Source organism: Notolepis coatsorum (assembly GCF_963971535.1).
Source record: "Notolepis coatsorum genome assembly, chromosome: 3".
In the NCBI taxonomy this organism is placed as follows: Eukaryota; Metazoa; Chordata; class Actinopteri; order Aulopiformes; family Paralepididae; genus Notolepis; species Notolepis coatsorum.
This window is the reverse complement of record NC_140167.1, coordinates 102,497,258-102,519,165: the sequence shown is the minus strand read 5'-3', so window position 1 is coordinate 102,519,165 and position 21,908 is coordinate 102,497,258. Positions and strand designations below refer to the sequence as shown.

The 21,908-nt window shown below is 41.9% G+C and overlaps 1 protein-coding gene across 2 annotated transcripts in view; it reads right to left on the bottom strand.

Annotated features, from left to right (window-relative positions):
• The window catches only part of mospd2 (motile sperm domain containing 2), a 98,613-nt gene that overhangs the window by 19,768 nt on the left and 56,937 nt on the right, over window positions 1–21,908 (bottom strand). For both annotated transcript variants that reach the window (XM_084310834.1, XM_084310835.1), the window contains exon 10: window positions 19,166–19,284. In XM_084310834.1, coding sequence (XP_084166960.1) covers window positions 19,166–19,284 — 119 coding nt within the window. The remainder of the gene's footprint in view (window positions 1–19,165; window positions 19,285–21,908) is intronic.

Here is a 21,908-nt window from a genome sequence, read left to right as displayed (position 1 = left end):
CCTCAGGATGTGGGCCCAGGATACTGGGCTCGCAGACCTATGGCGCTTATCCAATCCCACCCTTAAGGATTACTCTCACCTGTCTGCCAGACACAAAACCTTCTCTCGAATAGACTATGCATTCGCATCCCCTAATTTGTTTGATAGTTTCGACGTCTCATTGGTTCCCCTGGCTCTCTCGGACCACAAGGGGATTTTCCTTGTGGCAACCTTTGGCAGGCTCTCCACGAGAGCTCCCAGGTGGCGTTTTAACTCAACCTTATTAAAGAACGATGATTTCTGCTCTAAGTTTGGGAGTAAACTAGCTGAATTCTTGCAGATCAATGTTGGCACGGTCGATGACCCCAGGGTCCTATGGAACGCATTGAAAGGATTTATCAGGGGTCATGTCACACTTTTCTACTCCAACTTACGTAAATCCCGATCAAAAAAACTAGAAGGACTGGAAACATTATATGCGGATCTATACGCATCTTTGCAAACTAACTATAGTGAACGACTAAACACACAAAGTAAGATAGTCAAGAAGGAAATAAACTCCATACTTACAACAGTCTGAGTTCTTGATACATAGGACAAAATTACTACTTTCACGGCTCCAGGCCTAGCCATCTATTGGCAATGAAAATACGCTCGAATGATCATTTCTCGGATATCCCCTCGATCAAGACGCGACAGGGTACAATCACTACTGATTCGAAAAAGATCAACAACACTTTTAAAGAGTTTTACTCAGTTATATAGCTCAGAGGTTAATCTCGACGACTCTAAATTTGAATCGTTCATTGGCGGGCTTGAGATACCCCACATTTCTGAGGAAGAGGCTAAGGAACTGGGGAAACCGATCACCCTTATAGAACTAAGGGAGACGATCGCTGAAATGCAGAGGGGTAAGGCACCAGGCTGGGATGGTATTCCACCCGAGGTGTATTTAGCTTTCTGGGACCAACTGGGCCCATTGATGCTCGATATGATCAATTACGCTATCGAACAGGGGGAGTTCTCAAGAGATGTCAACATGGCGCTGATTTCTTTACTTCTCAAGAAGGACAAAGATCCCAATGATTGTGGTAGCTATAGGCCCTTGAGTCTTCTCGGGGCCGATTTAAAAGTGTTTGCCAAGGTGCTGGCCCGCCGCCTGCAGAGATTTATGACGGTATTGGTACACTGCGATCAAACTGGTTTTATCCCGGGGCGCCTGGCTGCAGATAATCTTAGGAGGCTGTTGCATGTAGTCGATAACAGTAAAGACAATACAGCTCCGTCCACTGTTCTGTCTTTGGATGCCATGAAGGCGTTTGACAGACTAGAATGGTCATACCTGTGGAAGGTACTTGAGGTCATGGGTCTGGGAAAGAATTTTATTCATATGATTAAAGTCCTGTATGCCTCGCCGTCGGCATTGATACTGACTATTCCACACTTTTCCCAGTCTCCAGATCTTCTAGACAGGGTTGTCCTCTGAGCCCGGGACTATTCGCGCTTTCCCTCGAACCATTGGCCCAATTTATTAGGCAATCAGAGGACATCGTCCCCATAATGATCTATAATACACCACACAAAATTGCTCTCTATGCGGATGACCTACTGATTTTTATGGATGACCCTTCCCGGTCGGCCACAAAATTATTGGAAATAATCGACGACTTTGGTAAATTGTCAGGCTTTAAGATTAACTGGAACAAATCAGCCTGCCTACCTCTTAATGAGCTGGCCAAGGCGGTGCGACTACCAGCTGATATCCCCATAGTGGAACATTTTAAATACTTAGGTATAGAGATATTCCCCACGCTGAGTCAAACTACTAAGTACAACTTCACGGGTACTTATGATAAAATACGCCAGGATCTAGACAGATGGTCGTCCCTTCCTAACTACCTTCAAGCCCGAGCTTCCATAATCAAAATGAACGTTCTGCCTAGGATACATTTTGTTAGCTCAATGCTCCCCCTGCCCCCTCCAATAGACCACTGGCGCAAGGTACAATCGATGGTATCTAAATTTATCTGGAATAACAAACGCCCGAGAATCAAAAGAGCTACTACTCAACGTAGGAAACAAGATGGGGGCCTCGCAATCCCTGATTTTAAGCTTTATTTCTGGTCCTTCTCACTGAGACCTCTGATGTGCCGGCTAGACCCTGTAGATGCTGTATCTTGGCGCACATTAGAAGCGGCGGCGGTCTCACCGCTAAGATTGCAGGATGTGGTGTACTCCACTGTCTCTATTTCGAAATGCCGGCTGAGGTATGGACCGATCATAACTCACGTGATCCAAACGTGGTGTAATGTACAGAGGTCGTGTGGGGTTAAATGCCCATGGCACCTGGACTCCCAATTTTTAATAACCAGCAATTACTTGTTGGGCACAAGCCGGTTAATATTTCTCAATGGCAGAGGAGGGGAGTTCATACTCTGGAGGATATTTATGATAAGAACGTCCTCCGTGCGTTTCAGGACTTAAGAGAATTTTATGATCTTCCCGGCGAGTCCTTTTTTCTTTACCTTCAACTAAGGTCAGCGCTGAGGGCGCATGGCGTGCCGTGGGCTCAAGCTTTGCAACCACACCCCTTCCTCAGGCTCATAGTGGACAGGACGACCTCCAGAGGGTTTGTCTCAGACTTTTATACGCTCTTAATTCAGTCCACGTATAAACATTTATCATTGGATACAATCTGGCGTGTGGATATCCCGGAGTTGGACCCCGAGTTTGACTGGGATGATGTTTGGGCAAATGTGGCATTATCTTCCCGCAACCCCAATCACCAGCAAATTAATTTTAATTATATTCATAGGACCTATCTTACACCTAGGAAGCTATTTGCTATGGGACTGATAACCGACTCTCTGTGCACTTTGTGCTCTCAAAAGGCCACTGGCACTTATATGCATATGTATTGGGATTGCCCACCAGTGGCCCGCTTCTGGAGGTCAATAACGGACAAACTTTCAGATCCGTGTGGCTTAACTATCCCATTCACAGCTGTTACGCTACTTCTGAACGATATAACGACACTACCTGCGTCCGTTCAACTAAAAAGGGTTGTCCTAGCGGGCGTCACAGCAGAGAAGAAGCTAATAGCAATGAGGTGGAAGGAGCCTGAGAAGCTTACAGTGATTAACTGGTCCCTAACACTATTGGATGTGATTTATCTTGAGATATCCACTGCGCGGGTGATTGGGGTGGGACAGGCAGGTATTGACCTGTGGTTTGCAGCAGCCGAAAAGGTCAGGACCGCCGTGTGCGGCTGAGCGGGGTTGAGGTGCGTGTTCGGGTGAGTCCGGGGGTCTCGTGGGAGGGGGAGGAGGAAATGTTTTGTCTGTCTTGTCTTTTGTCTTGTCCTCTTGAGTTTAGCTGGGGATTTTATGGGGGGGCAGCTATTTAACTATTTCTTCACTGTTTGGTCACTTTTACACGGTCTCTGTGAGTCTATGGAACACATCTACAGGTTTTTGTTTTGTCATGAAGGTTCATTGCTCTGTTTTCGGGTCGTGTTCTCAAAAAGTGGTCCTTGTGGTGAATTGGAGATGTACGTTTTATTAATATAGGGTCACACAGCCGGGAATCGGGGCTGAACACTGGGAAAGACCATTTATTGGATAGTACCCCTTGGATTTGGAGTTTTTTATGCTTTGATCGTTACCAACGGCACACGTTGTGGAGTAACGTTACACAGATATCTTGTGATCGAAGTGAAGTCATGGTTGGATCACAGCAGGATTGATACCAAAAAGAATATTCCAATTATCTGATTGCGAGTCCCAGTATTGGTGTCGATCGTGTCGCCAACATAATCCGCCACACATGCACCGGGAACATTTCACGCTTCTCAATCCGATCGGGACAACCGTTCCCCTTGCCCGACAAATAAAAATCCGACCGGAGACAGGCCAAGATATAATGTTTCAAAGGGTGCTCGATACTGCCACCTGGGTGGATGCGGCCGGTATTTGGCATTCTCAGGATGATTCCCCATGTTAACACAATGGCCGCCAAGAACGAGTTAACTCGTTATAGCCCGCCAATCGTTGGCCGCCAACAACAAGTATACTCTTATTATGATCGTTATTTTTTTTATTTGCTATTTCCATTCATAATTCATCCTGCTATGGTGTAGGACTGTGTTGCACTCTGTCTGAGACCGCAACGGTGCGATACCGTCGCCTAACGCCTTGCGGCCGCTATTGCACTCCATTTGAAACGATGTGGTTTGTTTTCCTGGCCGAGCTGCAGCGTGCAGGCGGGGTCTATACACTCCAGCAAGGCAAGCACTCATAACGATGCATCGACGAGGCTCCATTGCCCGCCCGTTAATTTTCTTTGGTGGTAAACGTGGGACACACTACCGTGACCAGTATTTGGAATGATGATCAGATAATTGGATTATTCTTTTTGCAGTACATCATAGACAAGGTAAGGACTATATATTATCAATCTTGCGTTGATCCGATAATTTTTTCCCTGTGATCGCAGCCTGTGTGTGTGTGTGCCGTTGGCTGCGATCAAAGCACGGAGGGCCGGTTTCCCCCCGTCCCCTTTCGTGCATGCATGATGAAACATAATACCGATAGTCTAGCATTGATTTCAGGATGATTCAATAATCAGGCGAGAAATGGCAACGTGTTTAGTGGATTTCACTAAAGGGCTGTTTGACGGAGTTCCCTGGGATCCCACAGGATCACTCTACAACTATACTCATATTCACAACGGTATAAAACGGAAATGTATGGATGAAAAAATTATCAGTTTTTTGCATGTTGACCGGAAGAAACCCATTGACAATCGACAGCGTTATTAGATCCATAGCTATAATATAAAATATAGGTTTAGCTCTACAAACAAGGTGAGCGATTACATGGGGTTAATGTGTGGCATGGCCTATGCACTTCCCGGAAGGGGCGTGGCACTAAATGTGTTAACCCAGAGTCCGTGTGCCTGTAATGAATGGAAATATAAAAAAAAAAAAACATAAAAACCTGACTATACTCGGGTCTGGTGCTGAACGGTTGGCGAGTTAACCCGACTTTACTCGGGCCTGGCGCTGATTGAGTTAATAATAATAACAATAACAATAATAATAATAATAATAATATTGCTAGATACCAAAAAAAAGTCCCCCCCCCCAATTTTTTTTTTGATCCACTTTTTCTCCCATTTTTCTATATTTTTCTCCCATCCCAATTTCGTATCATCCAATTCAACCCTCCCCTGTCACGAACGCTGTTTCTTGCCTCCCACAAGCCGGCTGCAATGTGGACTAAGTCATACATAGCACAAGTCCCCTCCGGTACTTGAGGTAACAGCAGTCGCATCTTTTCACCTGCGCAGTTCGATCTCTCAGTGTCGAGGAGTAACGCGTGGGAGGCTCACGCTGCCCCCGACACTTCCTGATTCTACCGTGCAGGCGCACCAACCGACTTGTAGGAGTCGCTTGTTCACAACGCCCGATCCCCACCCTTCAGTTTCCCTCCCCGTAATACGGCCAATGTGTATTACTGCGGACGACCAGCTAAACTGAAAACAACTCAACAACTCACTGGTGGCGAGTGCCTTGCCCACTACACCACCTAGCCGCCCTTTCCCCCCCCCCCAAAATTAAAAAAATTAAATTATTTTCTTTTTATTTCGAAGCTTCGAATTAAAATAGAATCTCGGCCCCGAAGCTTCGAATTCCAAAAAAAATTTCGAAGGTCAGCCCTAATTATTTAATACATATTTAACTTTATTCACAATAAAAATACTCGTAGACATTATTTTCCTTATGTGTGCAATATGAGGTTTCCAGGTCAAACCTTCGTCCAGCAATAGTCCCAAAAAACGCAGTTCTGTAACCCTTTCAATATTAACTCCATCTATTGACAATACAACATTTTCCTCTTTTTTTCTTTTGCAAAAGATCATAAACTTTGTTTTTTTCACATTTAACTCATTGGAGGCCAAACCCGAGATAGTCCGGGTTAACTCTATGCTCTGGGCGCCAAACCAGAGAAATCTTGGGTTTTAATTAGAGTTGTTCCGATACCGATACCAGTATCGGAAAAGCCGCCGATACTGGCTAAAATGCTGGTATCGGTATCGGCGAGTACCCTCTAATGCTGCGCTCCGATACCATATGACGTAATTTATCAACAACACTGTGGTCTGTTGAGTAAGCATTATAAAACAAACGTGTGCTTAATCGATTAAAGTGTCAATGCCATTTGTCATTTTAACAGCAGATACTTTCTTAAATGTCATCGTCCCGACAGAGCGGTGTTGACGGGGAGCTCATGGGTTCGCTTGGTGGCTGGTGTTATTAGCATTGAACAGCTAACCGAAAGCTAGCTTTAACATTACCTTGGCTAAAGTTGGGGCTATTCATATAATCCAGCAATAATGGCTGCAGACCTGCAAGCAAAGTACAGCAAGTTGGCAAAGGAGTATTCGTTAAATCACAATGTCACCAGTAACGTTACAGTCTTTTCATATACCGGCAGCTCATGCTATGCTAACTTAGCTCACGTTGGCGTCGTCATTGAGACCACCTCGCGTACACAATTAATGACATGTTGCGGACAGCCATATCGGTGACAATGTTTAGCTTTTAGTGCCAAATGATAAGAGTCTGAGGCGGAGTCTCAAAAGAGAATGTTGAATATTTATTGTGCAAAAATCACAACAGATCCGACTGCTACTGAAACGGAGCCTTGTAGACAGACTGAGTAGGGTATATCTGCAGAGCCAGTGGGTAGCAAGTGCAGCAACGTATAATGTCCGTGTGGATCATTGGAGTAGGGTATATCTGCAGTGCTGAAGCCCCATACTCATTGATTAATGATACTAATACAAATCTATACAATCACCTGTTGTTGAATAAATACCATTACTTTCTAGTTATTACTAAAAAACAGTATATATAAAACAGTATTTGTTAAAAAAAATATATATATATATTTATAAAAAATTTATATAATATCGTTTTTTTTTTTTTTTTTTTTTTTTATATGTATGCACTGGTATCGGATAAGTATCGGTATCGGCCGATACCCAAAGCTTAGGTATCGGAATCGGATCGGAAAGGAAAAAATGGTATCGGAACATCTCTAGTTTTAATATATATTTATTTTATTCGCTACATCCATTCATTTTTCATCCATCCAGCCTAGGGTGACCACCTGTCCCGCGAGTCCTGATATTGGGCCGTTTGTCCCGCGTCCCGCAACAACAAAACAATGTCCTGCAATTCAAAGATAATATATTAATATTAAAAAAAAAAAAAAAAAAAAAAAAAAATATATATATATATATATATATATATATATATTTTTTTTTTAAATCTTTCAAAGATTATCATTTAAAAAATGTTTTAAATGTTTTTAATTTAATGCCTCGTTCCAATACCCTCTTATATTTAAAATAAAAAAATCGGGCGACATCACAAACCAATGCATTGCGCAGCCGAGCAATAGTATCCATCTGCAGGACCACAGCACCGACACATTCAGGACCGCGACACTTTGCGGACCCACACTCTCCAGACCCTCTCTCCCATTGGCTGATTTGGGTCACGTGACCGTCCCACCCAATGGCTGAATTGGAGTGGGACGGTCACGTGACCCAAATCAGCCAATGGGAGCGAAGGTCTGGAGAGTGTGGGTCCGCAAAGTGTCACGGTCCTGAGAGTGTCGGTGCTGTGGTCCTGCAGCAGGATGCATCTCCAGCCGAGGCTGCTGAGCAGCTCACTCGAGTCGCGCTGCCTGTCACCTGTCCGAGCCGGTGTTCTGCGAAATTCTACTACTCTGCTGAGAACTGCTGCCGTAGCTCGAATCGCCTATATGTTTGGACAGCTGGGTGACGTCACCCTATAGTTCACTCCGAATTCCAACAGGTGTACCGACATTTTATCATCTACAAATACATTCGGCTGCAAAGCCAATTACATGCAAATATTTACATGCATATACAGTTCAAAAGGTGCAATGAAAAACATATGTTTAAGATATTGTTTAAGATATATCAACAACAAGACTCAACAAGACGTTCGTCAGCAAGGTGGCAGGGTAGTGTGAACGATTGTGGGTCATGCGCATGCGTGCGCCATGCGTGCCAGCAGGTAGTAGAATTTCGCAGAACACCGTTTCAGATGATCCCCAAAAGGTAGAATGCAGGATCTGCCACTGACAGGAGCTTCACCCATGGAGGAGAGGGGGACGTCACATATAGTTGTTCAGAGGAGCGCCTCTTCAGCAAGTCTGGCCCGACTATTATTGAGAACTGAATCAATCAGAGGGTCGGTTTGTTATAATAACAGAATACACGGGGAGTATACGCGGGACGCGTGTATCACTTCCGCAACGGGTTTCATTTCCGGGGTTGCCCTGATTGGCCGCGACGGCACGTGACACGCCCCCGCGGCAGCCGCAGCGGCAAGCGCGCTGCTGCTGCTGGAGTTCCCTTCGCCCACTTCGCCTTTCACATCGCTGCTTGCTGTTTAATAATATTGTCGCGTTGGCGAAAGCAGGATGAGAGAGCGTAGATTTCACATTTCAGTGTGTATCATTTAATCATTTATCATTTAACATTTGAAAGGCATACATTGTTGTCATACAGAAGTACAGAATACTTTTATCCAAAATGCTTCTTACTACTGTTAGAGACTGTGCTAGACAAGATGAGGTACAATTTACAGTAAGGTGTACACGCTGCAGTGCAAATGCTTCTTACCGTTGCGCTCTAGAGACTGTTACTGTACCATACAATATACAATATACTATGCAATGTACGCTATATATACAATACGCTATAGTGCAAAGCAGAAATGGGATGCGGTACAATTTACAGTAAGGTGTACGCGTTGCAGTGCAAATGCTTCTTACTGTTGCGCTCCAGAGACTGTTACTGATAGCGTATTGTATATTAACACGCTGCAGTGCAAATGCTTCTTACTGTTGCGCTCCAGAGACTGTTACTGATAGCGTATTGTATATTAACATGCTGCAGTGCAAATGCTTCTTACTGTTGCGCTCCAGAGACTGTTACTGATAGCGTATTGTATATTAGTACATTGCATAGTATATTGTATGGTACAGTAACAGTCTCTGGAGCGCAACAGTAAGAAGCATTTGCACTGCAACGCGTACACCTTACTGTAAATTGTACCTCATCTTGTCTAGCACAGTAGTAAGAAGAATTTTGGATAAAAGTATTCTGTACTTCTGTATGACAACAATGTATGCCTTTCAAATGTTAAATGATAAATGATTAAATGATACACACTGAAATGTGAAATCTACGCTCTCTCATCCTGCTTTCGCCAACGCGACAATATTATTAAACAGCAAGCAGCGATGTGAAAGGCGAAGTGGGCGAAGTGAACTCCAGCAGCAGCAGCGCGCTTGCCGCTGCGGCTGCCGCGGGGGCGTGCCATGGCGTGTCACGTGCCGTCGCGGGCAATCAGGGCAACCCCGGAAATGAAACCCGCTGCGGAAGTGATACACGCCGCCGGCGTACTGTCCAGAGGGAAGGGGGCAATAGAATCCGGAGGCTAATATCCCCAAAACCGGAGGTGAGTTTAATAAGATTAATAACAAAATGAGCTATATATAGCCTACCGTCTGCGTCGAATATAATATATAGGCATTTAAATAATAAATACATTTATTTAATTTTAATTAGCAATAAAAAAAAATTAAATACTTTTTTCCGGTCCGGTCCAGGTTTTCCTTCTCGGGCATGCAGTATCGTTATAACAGATGGACCGGGGACACTCTGAGCAGCGTGGATTATGTGTTTTGGATATATAACGTTGGATCAATAAACGCGATCAATATTTGGAATGGCGATCAGGAATTGGATTAATCTTTTTGCAGGACATCAGATGTGAGGTAAGGACTTTATGTTACGAATCTTGGGTTAATCAGATGTTCCTTTCAGCGCCATCGGAGCGTGTGTGTGTGTGTGTGTGTGTGTGAGGTTTGCGCCGACCAAAGTACGGAGAAGCGATTTTTCAGACCCAGCTTCTGTTCATGCATGAGGACACATAATAGATAATCTAGCGTTTATTTGAAAACTATTCATAAATCAAGCGACAAATGGCACGATTTCTAACGAAATACATTGAAGCTCGATTTGCTGGAGTTTATTGAGATGAGACGGAACGCTCTAGAAATATATCGATATTCATCACGATATAAAACGGAAATGTATGAAAAAATTATCTGTTTCGTGCATGTTGACTGGAAGCAACTCATTGACGATCACAGTGTTATTTAGATCTATTGCTATTATATTTGATATATTTTAAGCACTCGCAAATAAGTCCTATCCTACGTTGGATAAAGCACTGGCGCTGAAGGGCCATCAGCAGAGGGCGCTGTTGGCCCCCAATGAGTTAATGATAGTTTATTTTCCTTAAACCATTTCTTGAGTTTGTCCATTTCCTGCACGATAATGCTTGCTAAAGCTTTTAAATCATATGCTGAGCTGTAAAAATGTGTGTTGTCCGCAAATAATACACATTTCAATAGTTGACACTTCACATATGTCATTGATATATAAAATAAACAATTTAGGTCCTAAAACTGAACCTTGTGGAATTCCACATTTAATGTGCATATGTTCAGATACGTTTCCAGCGAAGTTCACAAACTGTTGCCTGTTATCTAAGTAACTTTTTAACCAGTCTAGCACTATTCCTCTCACCCCATATGAGTGAAGCTTTGACAATAGTATGGAATGGTCAATCATATCAAAAGCTTTCTTGAGATCAATAAACACCCCTATAGTAAGCTTTTTGTTATCCATAGCTGTTGCTATGTCCTCCACTATGTCTGTCACAGCTGAAGCAGTGGATCTATTGGACCGAAATCCATACTGACTCTCACTCAGTAACATTATTTTCAATGAACTGGTCTAATTTTTCTACAAATAGCTTTTCAAGTATAGCTTTTCAAGTTTTGAACATGCAATTAGTCACACTCATATAATACAAGACAGCAACAGGAATGAAAAAGGTCAGTGTCTTTCCCTTCTTGACTGAGGCGCCGCTGCCTCAAACTAATTACTGGAGCTAAAAAGAAGCGGGAAAACAGACCAGGACTGTACCATTTGAGGCAAAATAGGTGTGCTCTGCACATACTACAGACTACCACAAGAGGGAGCCTTTTCCACAAATATGTATATTACTGTCCCATCTCTTATTTGTATTTGGAAATACCAAATGTGGTCAGAGGAGTTTGATAGTATTTACTGGTGGCAGATAATGTTGAAATTTAAACATTTAAAAACACAATACATGATAAATGATCATGCAATGTTTGTCAGCTTGATATGACATTAGCTTAGCATTGTACATGCCTAGCTAGTCTATCAAGACAGTCAGTTTGTCAGCTTGATGTGAATTTTTTTTAATAAATGAATGAATGAATTTATTCACACACACACACACACACACACACGATACATTACATGTAAGTATCCTCATGTGATACAACAATGTCGCAATTGTGTGCATGTGCCAGGTCTCCCAATAAGCTATTTAAAGCTTTTGGAGGGAGCCTGAACACAGATATAAACAGAATATAAACAACAAAACAATAAACAAAAAACAAAACAAAACATACAACGTGGGTAGGTTTACACACCTACCTACTAACTGACATATAACATAGATACATAATACAGACAATTTGTATTCCTAAGTTATAATTTTAATTCGATATGATTTAAGCAGTTCCTCTTTCAGTGATTTTTTAAATGTTTTAAAGGTTTTAGTCATTTTCAGATTCTTGTCAAGCTTGTTCCAGATCTGTGGACTCCTGCATGCTATGCTTAGGCTAGCACAATTGAGCCTTCTCCTCTTGCCAAATATAAGATGCTTATTTCTTGTGTTGTGGATGTGCAGTGGTTGGCAGACTGGGACAAGCTCAGACAGTCTGTGATTCATGTTGTTGACAACTTGATACATAATTGATGCGTTTTGATGAATGTTAAATTCAGCGAGCCTCAGGAGACCAAAGCGATGGAACAGAGGTTGTGAGGGCGCTTTATACCCGGACCATGATAGTACTCTTAGTATTTTCTTTTGTAAGCTTTCTAGTTTCTTGAGATGGCTGGGGTAAGTGTTGCACCATATGACATTACAGTAATTAATGAGGGGTTCATACAAGGTTTTGTATAGAGTGAGAAGGGCAGGCAAGGGAAGAAAATGATGTATTTTGCAGAATAAGCCGACATATTTGGACAGTTTAGTTTGTAGATATTTTATGTGGCATTTGAAATTGAGTGACTCATCGATGACGACCCTCAATAATTTTGTGGACACCACTCTTGACAGCTCCTTTCCATTTATTTTTATGCACATGTGATGTGTGTGCATCCAATTTGAGTGGAAGACAATAAAGTTTGTTTTGCTGAGATTAAGTGATAATTTGTTGCATTTAAACCAGGTGTCCACTTTTTGTAGTTCTGTGTTGAGTAGATCTTGTAGCTCGAGTGGATTTTTATGTGACAGAAACAAATTAGTGTCATCAGCAAATATTACTTTGTGCAGAAGTTCAGATGAGTTGACAAAGTCATTTATATAAAGAATAAATAGTAAAGACCCTAGAATTGACCCCTGGGGGACCCCATATTTGATGTCCATTTTTATTGATTTGTGATTGTTTATATCGACGTACTGTTGCCTACCATGTAAATAGCTACTGAACCAGTTGAGAGCCAGACCCCTTATGCCATAATGGTGTAGTTTCCCAAGTAGAATAGTGAAGTCAATGGTGTCAAAGGCCTTTGATAAGTCCAAGAAAACGCCCACCCCACAATTGCCCTGATCAATGGAATCATGTATTTTTTCAATGAGGTCTAATATTGCCATGTATGTTATTCTCTTTTTTCTAAAGCTGTATTGAGAACTGGTGAGTATATTTAGCTTGGTAGTGTATTCGCTTAATCTGTTATACACAACTCTCATACACTTTGGATAGAGCTGGTAACACGGATATTGGACGGTAATTATTAATACTATTTTTGTCACCTGATTTATATATGGGTATTATTCTCTCAATTTTGATGTTTTTTGGCACCACACCATGTAGTAAGGACAAATTAATACAGTGAGCGAGAGGTCTGACTATAATATTGGCTATGGCTATTAGGATTTTGCAGCACCGGCTGTGCGAGTGTCCTTCATCTTCATGATAATGTTGAATAGTTCATCATGGTCAGTTGGTTTCATGAAAAAATTGTTAATATAGTTACCTGATAAATACTGTTTAAAAGACACACCCCCGGGATGGCAAATTTTATTTGCCAGGTCTTCACCAATGGATGCAAAGTAGGTATTGAATTTATCAGAGAGATCCTGCTGAGACATGTTTGCAGGGTCAGGGAGCACTGATGCTTTTTTGTCCCCGTTTAGTACTTTATTTAGAACTGACCATGTCCTTTTTGAATCACCCTGAGATGCTATTACATGATCAGTATAATGATCACATTTGCTTTTCCTTATTAGATGAGTGAGCTTATTTCTAAATAGATTGTATTTGTTATTTATATACTAGGCTTCTTAAGATAATGTTTGTAGAGTTTATTTTTGTGTTTAATGGATGTTAAGATGCCCTTTGTAATCCAGGGGTTCTGGGCATTTTTACTGCTCATGACAGGAATGGTGTTATGGATGGAGTCAGTTATTTCCAATATCAGACTATCATATGCAGTATCAGGATCACAGGCATGGTATAAATTTTCCCACCCTTTGGTCTCCAGGCTTCCATATAGTTGCTGCAGGGTTCTGTCGTTTATTACTTTAATTGTTGTCTTACAGGGAGGGGGTGCAAGTTCACTGGCAAGATTTAGGGACATGACAGGGAAGTGATCAGTTATGTCAGTTAGGATCACACCCGACTCCAGCTTGGTGTTTTGGATGTTGGTGATGATGTTGTCAATGGTAGACTTGGATGAGTGTGTTATTCTAGTGTAGATGTTTATAGTTGTGAAGAAGGAGGAAGAGTGCAGTGTATTAATGAAATAATTTTTTATAGAATCATCATTGGAGATGTCTATGTTAAAATCTCCCATTAGAATACAGTTGTTTTTTATGTTTAATGAATGAAGGGTTTCCTCTAACTTGTTCCTAAAGACATCCAAGTTTGTGTCTGGGGGGCGGTATATTACTCAGACGGTGAAGTTTTTTCCATTTTTTCCATTTATATCAATGAAGAGAGAATCAGAGCCGTCATCAAAGTCAACAATGTCACAAACATTTGCTTGTAGACTGGTATTCACGTAAAGACACACTCCTCCACCTATTTCCCAATTCTGTTTTTGTGGAAGAAATTATAGCCATCAAGATTGAGAATATCGGTGAACGACCTGTCATATAGCCAAGTTTCACTGCAACCAATTATATCAAATTTACAGCCGGAAATAGAAAGTAATGATACAAGGTCAGTATGTTGTTGTACATGCCTAGCTAGTCTATCAAGACAGTCAGTTTGTCAGCTTGATGTGACATTAGCTTAGCATTGTACATGCCTAGCTAGTCTATCAAGACAGCTTGTTTGCATTTCTACAGTGGAAACTGAAGATCAAATATATATATATTCAACCCAGAAGTAGGTGACAAAATTTCCAATACGTCCTCATTAATGCAGTGCTTCTATGTGGTAGCCACTCAGTATCCTTGACTAGTTTTGGGCTGAATAATCAATCTCTATACTATGACGCCTTACCAGTCAGCCAAGTGGTGGAGCGTTAGGAAAGCCAGGGGACTCTAGAGGCCCCTCATTATGTTAGACAAGCCAGGGGACTCTAGTGGCCCCTCATTATGTTAGACAAGCCAGGGGACTCTAATGGCCCCTCATTTGGCAATTGACATGCATGAGGGGACAAACTGGCACGTGCTCCTTGGTGATTACAGCCAATAATCAATGATGGTCATTGATTATCACAGGAGACTAATAATTGACTAACATCTGATTTGATCTCTACCCCAATGGACAATGATTGAGGAGGCCAATGCTTAATGTCTGCTCCCAACAGGCTGGATCAATAACAATGCTGTAACCCTACAAACACATCCATACGTAGCTTTAGCTTGGAAGCTGATAAATCAATATTTGACTTCTGTTTGCCTTGCTGTGGGCAGGACCGGGCACTAAAGACTTCACCACAGGGGTCCCAGTGATTATCGGCAGGGGACCTCATACTGAGGTCAAACCATTTCTGCGACCTGACCCACCCCACCCACATAAAGATATATGCTCCTACATCATATTGATCTTTACTACATAAAATGCACAATAGTGTGTAAACACAAGGTTTAAGACTTTCACAGTGTCTTCCGTCTGCGTAGTCTGTTGGCAGTAGTTTTTTTCCCCCAAACCGATCAATATTATTAGAGCTGTTTTAGCTGGATTATAGGAGGTGTCAATGAACTCAGTACACACCAGGGTTTCCATTAGAAAACATTGGTGCCGGTCCAATATCATCTGTGTTTATTGATCTTAAAGCAATAACATTATACCCAACGCTTAATGCGTCAAAACAGTCAGTTACTATTTGTAATCATTAACGTTACATTACTTCCACTCAGTCTGCACTGCAGCAGTTCTCTCCAATCATTGAAGGGCAGTTTTTTTTTTTTGCCTTTTTTGAGGGCACTCCATCCACCCCCCCTCTTTGGGGGACAACTTTATTATTTATTATACGTTTTAACTATTTACAGTGCAAAATTAAATAAAAAAGTGTAGTAAAATAAGAAAAATAGTGACATTTCATTGCCCTCTGGAGGGGGGGAACTCAGACTAGACATTGACAAACAAATTACAACTAAGGACAATGAAGGACAACAACGAATACACATGACAAGGGAAAGGGGGGGCGGGGGGGGGCAGAGAGGGGAGTAAGTAAAGTAGGGGGTGAGGAGGGGGATTGAGAGAAGGGTGGGTTATGGAGTGGATGGCTCACAGGTCAATCTCCTGTGATTAGAAGCCTAGATTATGGGCAGATTTGAGAAAAAATGTGTTATGGTACAGGATGTTTTGTCCATGAAACTGATAGTTAGCTGGCCACAACTTCAGCATGTTCGTATCAATAGTCTATGAGCGCTACGCAAAGTGGGCGACATGTTGTTGGCACAATATGGAAATGCGAAACACAAACCAATGTTTTAATCTTTTAGATAACACTAAACTTGGTGTATTCCACCACACACTCATGCTTCCACTGTTGTCTTCCTTTAACCAGAGCCATTTATTTAGTCATCTGTTTGAGTGAGATTTCTGTTTCAGTGGCAAAAACAAGCACTTTTAGTGGACATACTGTATGTTACTTGGTAACCAAATAAAAACAAGAGGGAATTATTTTCACTGGACATTATGACCGGAGAGATTTAAATATGTTGACTTAAACAGATTTTCCCGGTAAAAAAAAAACAGTTAAAGGTCCTGTGTCTTATAAATGGCCTTTTCCAGTGTTTAGCATTGTTTTATAGCAATAGGGGTTAGTATCAATGGGTCTGTGTCTCTAATGACCATTTTGGCGGATTGCTCTAATTCAGTTGAGACAATCTCCTCCCCCAGTGAATTAGGTCATTCTGATTTGACTCGCAATGCGACGTAGCAAGGAGCTGATTGAGCTGATTGTGATCTGATTGGCTCTGTGGTTGGAGCCAATGCCGGCTCTGTGGTTGTAGTCACCGCCCACAATCAACAATTCGCTCAACAACAGAGCGAGTGGAATTACTTCCTCAAACAGAGGGTGCCGACAGACAGCAGAGAACGAGCGAGCGAGAGAGAGAGAGGGAGAGAGGGAGAGAGAGAGGGAGAGAGAGATAGAGAGGGACCGCACACAGGAGTGTGTAAATGTGTGTGCGCAGGGATGGTTCTTCTCCCCCGCAGTCGGGATCACTCGCATATCACTGTCAAAATATCTTTGCGCATGCTCCCACACGCACGCCCATATTCGGATCTGTGCAATAATATTCACAGGGGTATATATTGTCATTTGAAACAAGTTACCAATGCATTGTCCCGTGGGATTATGCGCCCCGCGGCGAAATTAATTAGTATCCCCCTCAATCTTTCTATCTCTCTCTGTCTGCCAGTCGCAGACTGTGGGTGACTGTCACTCAAAGCGCTTATGGGCGGAGCCCAGCCCAAAAACTGCTTGAAATCTTGAAGTGGAAAAATGCTGCTTTATAGTAATTGATTAGAAATAGAAAACAATGAATTTTTTGGAAAAAAAACTTTACAGATGTGTTCCATTGACTCACAGGAATTGTGTAAAGTTGCCCTAATAGTGAAAGGAATGGCAATGCATGTTCCCTTTAATACTCGATAATGGAAACCATGGTGCAGAGCAGACTACTACTTTCATTGGTCTAGGATCTAGGTTAATATATCCATATACACAGAACATTCCCCTGGGTGTTCTCAGTGTCACTTATACCATCTTTTCCCAACAAATTTTCCATGGAGCAGCTCCAAAGATACTTGAAGACATCACAAGTTTGAATTTTAGGAAAAGTCATGCATGCTAGGTTTCCTGCCATTGCCCTTGACCAAGGTACTGGCAGTACAACTTGAGTTGGTCCCCTAAATTGTTAGGATTGGTGAAAAGCAGAAGATGAATTTCCCCAAGGGGATTAATAAAAAAGTTTCAATTTAACCACGCTGCCATGCTTAACTCATTGGGCGCCAGACCAGAGTAAAGTCGGGTTATCTCGCCAGCGGTTGAGCGCCATACCAGAGTATAGTCGGGTTTTCATCGTTTTTTTCTTTTATTCAATTTTTCCATTCATTACAGGCTCACGGACCTCGGTGTTACCATAGGAAATCATTCTGAGATCCCGAGAGTGCAATACCGGCCGCATCCTGCTAGGTGGCAGTATCACCCACCCTGTGAAACCTTATTTCACACTGTGTGTCACATCTAATTTAGTCCGGGCCAATTTAGACCAAGCCAAGTAAATCGCTTCATCCGACCACTTCGAAACGCGTTCAGCACACTTGAGGCATATCTTGTCCCACTTCATGTCAGGGACCTGATCGACATCAATACTGGAAATCGCGATCATACAATTGGAATATTCTTTTTAGGATACCTCCTAGTAAAGGTAAGGACTATATGACAAATCCTACTTTGATCAAACAATGATTTCACATCGATCGCAACGATCATTATGTAACATACTCCAAAGCATAAAAAAAACGACCCCCCCCCCCCTTTCATGATGAAACATAATACCTATTATATACCTTTGATTTGGAAATAGTAGCGTGTCCAGGTGAGCAATGCGAACGCTTTTAGCAAAATTCACATATCACTCCATAACAGTTACCAGGAATTAGCCAGGATCACTCTGAAACTATACAATATTCACCATGGTATAACACGCGAACGTATACATGAAATAAATTATTCTTTTTCACATGTTGAACGAGGGATAGTTAATGTCAAATGAGCCATAGTATTGTCTCCATAGCTATAATATAGAATATAGATATAGCCCTGCAAACACCATCTACTGAGTGCACCTTTCTAGTTGTGACTGTGTCACTACTTCCTGCGTCACCATGTCTGGCTCCAAATAGGGGCAGAAACCAAGAAGGGGTCAACAGTTGCTATGTATGTATCCCAATATCCTTTGCATATGTGCACTGGGATTCCTCTAGATGGGACCAAAACTGACCCATCCCTGCCCTCTGTCACAACCATCTCATTTGGGTGTGAAAGTAGATACAGGCATTAACCTCTGTGTTTCTTGGGTTGATTGGAGCGACAGTGGCTCAGGAGGTAGAGCAGTCGTCTGGTAATCAGAAAGTTCGATTACTACGTAGCTGTGCTTGCAGTGTAATCACAGTGTCCGGGGGTTCGAATCCGGCCCGGGGACCTATGCTGCATGTCCTCCCCATATCTTCTCCCAACTTTCCTCTCCGCCTGTCCCATCAGAAATAAAAGCTGTAAGAATGCAGAAAAAACTAATCTTTAAAAGAAAGTTTGATTGCTGCTCCTCCCAGGCAGCACGTGGAAGTGTCCATTAGCAAGACATTTAACCCCTAATTGCTCCTGATGAGTAGGTTGGCACCTTTACGTGGTCGCCTCCGCCATCGGTGTGTGAATGTGAGGAACAATATTGAAAAGCGCTTTTGGATAAGAGCGCTATATAAAATATGCACCATTTGATTACCTAACGTGTAGCAAAGGACCTTTGAAGACGGTCAGTGGCTTCCTGACTCCTTTGGTCCGATTGGCTGCGTCTCCTTTATCGCCCTCCTCTGACCTCAGGCTGTCCTCCAGGAAGTTCACCTGCACCGGACAAAAGGCCACTTCGTTAGAGGCTCCAGGTCAGGACCGTAGTGAGAATAACAAGCTGCTTCTCAGGGAAACGCACCCTTGACCTTGCATACAGAGAGAGACATCATAAAATGAAAGCCTTCACATGTCATCTCTGTAGATGAACCATTTTGAGATGTACACAATCAAACCAACGTGATTATAATCTTGTGATTCAATTTCGTTTCAGCAGTCTTGCATCTTATCTAAAGTCATCTACAAGTGGGCTAGTGACCACCGCTGTCCCCTGTTGTCCACTGTCAACACCACCAGTCCTCCCAGGCTCCTCGTTCACTTCCATTCACTTTGGGAACCTAGTCTAAATATGATACCATTATAAACAAATTACTGCTGTGCAAATTTCAATAATACAAGACAATTCTGAGTCAACTGTATGTGTATTTTGGCATTTGATGCGTCTTTACAGATGTATTACCTTTGAAGGCTTTGAAGAATAAAAGCAGATCCGGTCAATTTGTTGTAGGTCTGAGTGTGCTGTGTATCTTTGCCCTGCATATCCTTTTACACACAAGTTAGTGGACATTGAAAGCTACAGCGTTCTAGAATGTCCAAAATGGAATTCTGAGGAACGCTTGAAATAAATGAATGAAACATTTTATTAAATAAAACCTTCACACCTCAAAGGTTTAATAAAGGGTCCATTTGAAAATGGTGTTGTGAGGTTGTCAGAACAGGAAGTAATCTAGGATGTCGGTTAAAAAGTCATTTAGTTTCACACATGTGGTTTTTGCTCCTAGTAGCCTCCAGTGAAAGACCCGAACTCTGATGATGTCATGCCAAAAGACGACACCTCATAAAAATGGAGAAAAACTAAATGTTTGACATTTTTAAACTGACATTTAAAAATTGTATGGCTTTTTATTATTTATATATATATATATATATTTTAAGTAAAAACCATAAAAAGGACAATTTAAACATGTGAATTTAGATTTAGTCATTTAGCTGATGCTTTTATCCAAAGCGACTTACAAGTTCTGTACGACAAGTCAATTGAATTGTGTGTGTGTGTGTGGGGGTCATAAAATAATGAAAATAATGAAAATCCCTGCAACCGGATTAATGTGTTTCCCCCCCACATGAGAACAATGATTAACAGTTTTCAGTTTATGGGAATATGTTGAACAGAACCACAATAACCTACAAACAACATGGGTCTGGGAAACCATGGAACTGCAAGACTGTGTGAATCTAGGTCCGGCCGGGCCAGGAAGTAGATACATCGCCCAATATATCAGCACTTTCACTTCCAAATAAACTCAAATGTAAACCTTCCTCTACATTTGAGTCACACGTCCAGCAGCACCAGGTCATAAGACTACAGTATATATATATATATAATACCGTGCGTTAAAAATATATATATGTATATATGTATATATATATATATATATATATACACTAGGGCTGACCCCTATTAGTCAAATAGTCTACTAATCGGTCGAAAGGAGCCGTAGTCGACTGCCAACCTCTTAGTCGAATACAAAAAAAATTAAAAATAAAAAGATTTGATAACATTTTATTTTTTAATTTGATCATTCTTTCCAAAAGAAAAGAGGCCTAGAAGCGTGGCTAACGCTAATGGCACGCATACCAGCGAGGCTAACTGCCTAAGAAAACAGGCACAGAGGCACTGAAAGAGGATTTCACCCGTCTAATGAACACACTAGACCAGACAAATATCAAGATGTATCCATCAGTGGACCAATTGCATGCTTTTGCAGAGGACAAGAAGCCTTCAGTCGACTCCTTCAGACATTAAGCACCCCCACAGCCCAAATGGAATGATATATATATAAAAAAAAAAATAATAATAATTTATAGTCGACTATCCAAATCCTTAGTCGGGGACAGCCATAAACAACAACAACAACAAACACACACACACACAACCAGGTCATAAGACTACGGTATACCGTATAGACACACAGAAAGCACCTGACCAAAAATGCAGAGTCAGCTGAAACTTTGGGAAATGAGAGAGAGAGGTGATGATGGGGTCAGTCGGGGGAGCGGACGTTGGGGTCTTTGAGCCAACTGTTAAAACACATGAGTTGCTGGGACCACAGATTGTATGACAGATGGGAGAGTGAGCGCAGTGGGGGAGGGGGGCTGGGGGGGAGAGGAGAGGAGGGGCTGGGTTTTGCCTGTGATAGAAATAAAAAGGACTCCAGAGGAAAGTGTCTTCTGCTGCGATAAGCAACCCCCCCCCCCATCTCTGTTCAGCGACTGGTTGCCACAATGAAGACATCAAGAAATACTCGGTTACCTTCTGAAATGTCTGAATATATTTATTCAGTGTCAATTTATCAGGTGTAGTACAATCAAAAAAGAACTCCATGAAATGAAATTACAAAACAATTTTAAGTGCACTTGGTGAATATAATCTAAAATGCTAAATATTAGGGGTATATAATATTAAAATGAAAAATGAAACACAAATGTTACACCTAAAATTACAGGCAATGGAGAGACAAATGGTGCCATTACAATTTCCACAAAGCATTCATTAGGCCTAATCCAGTATAGATTAACAATAATTCTAAAACAAAAAGGTTAATTTATTCAAAGTAAGA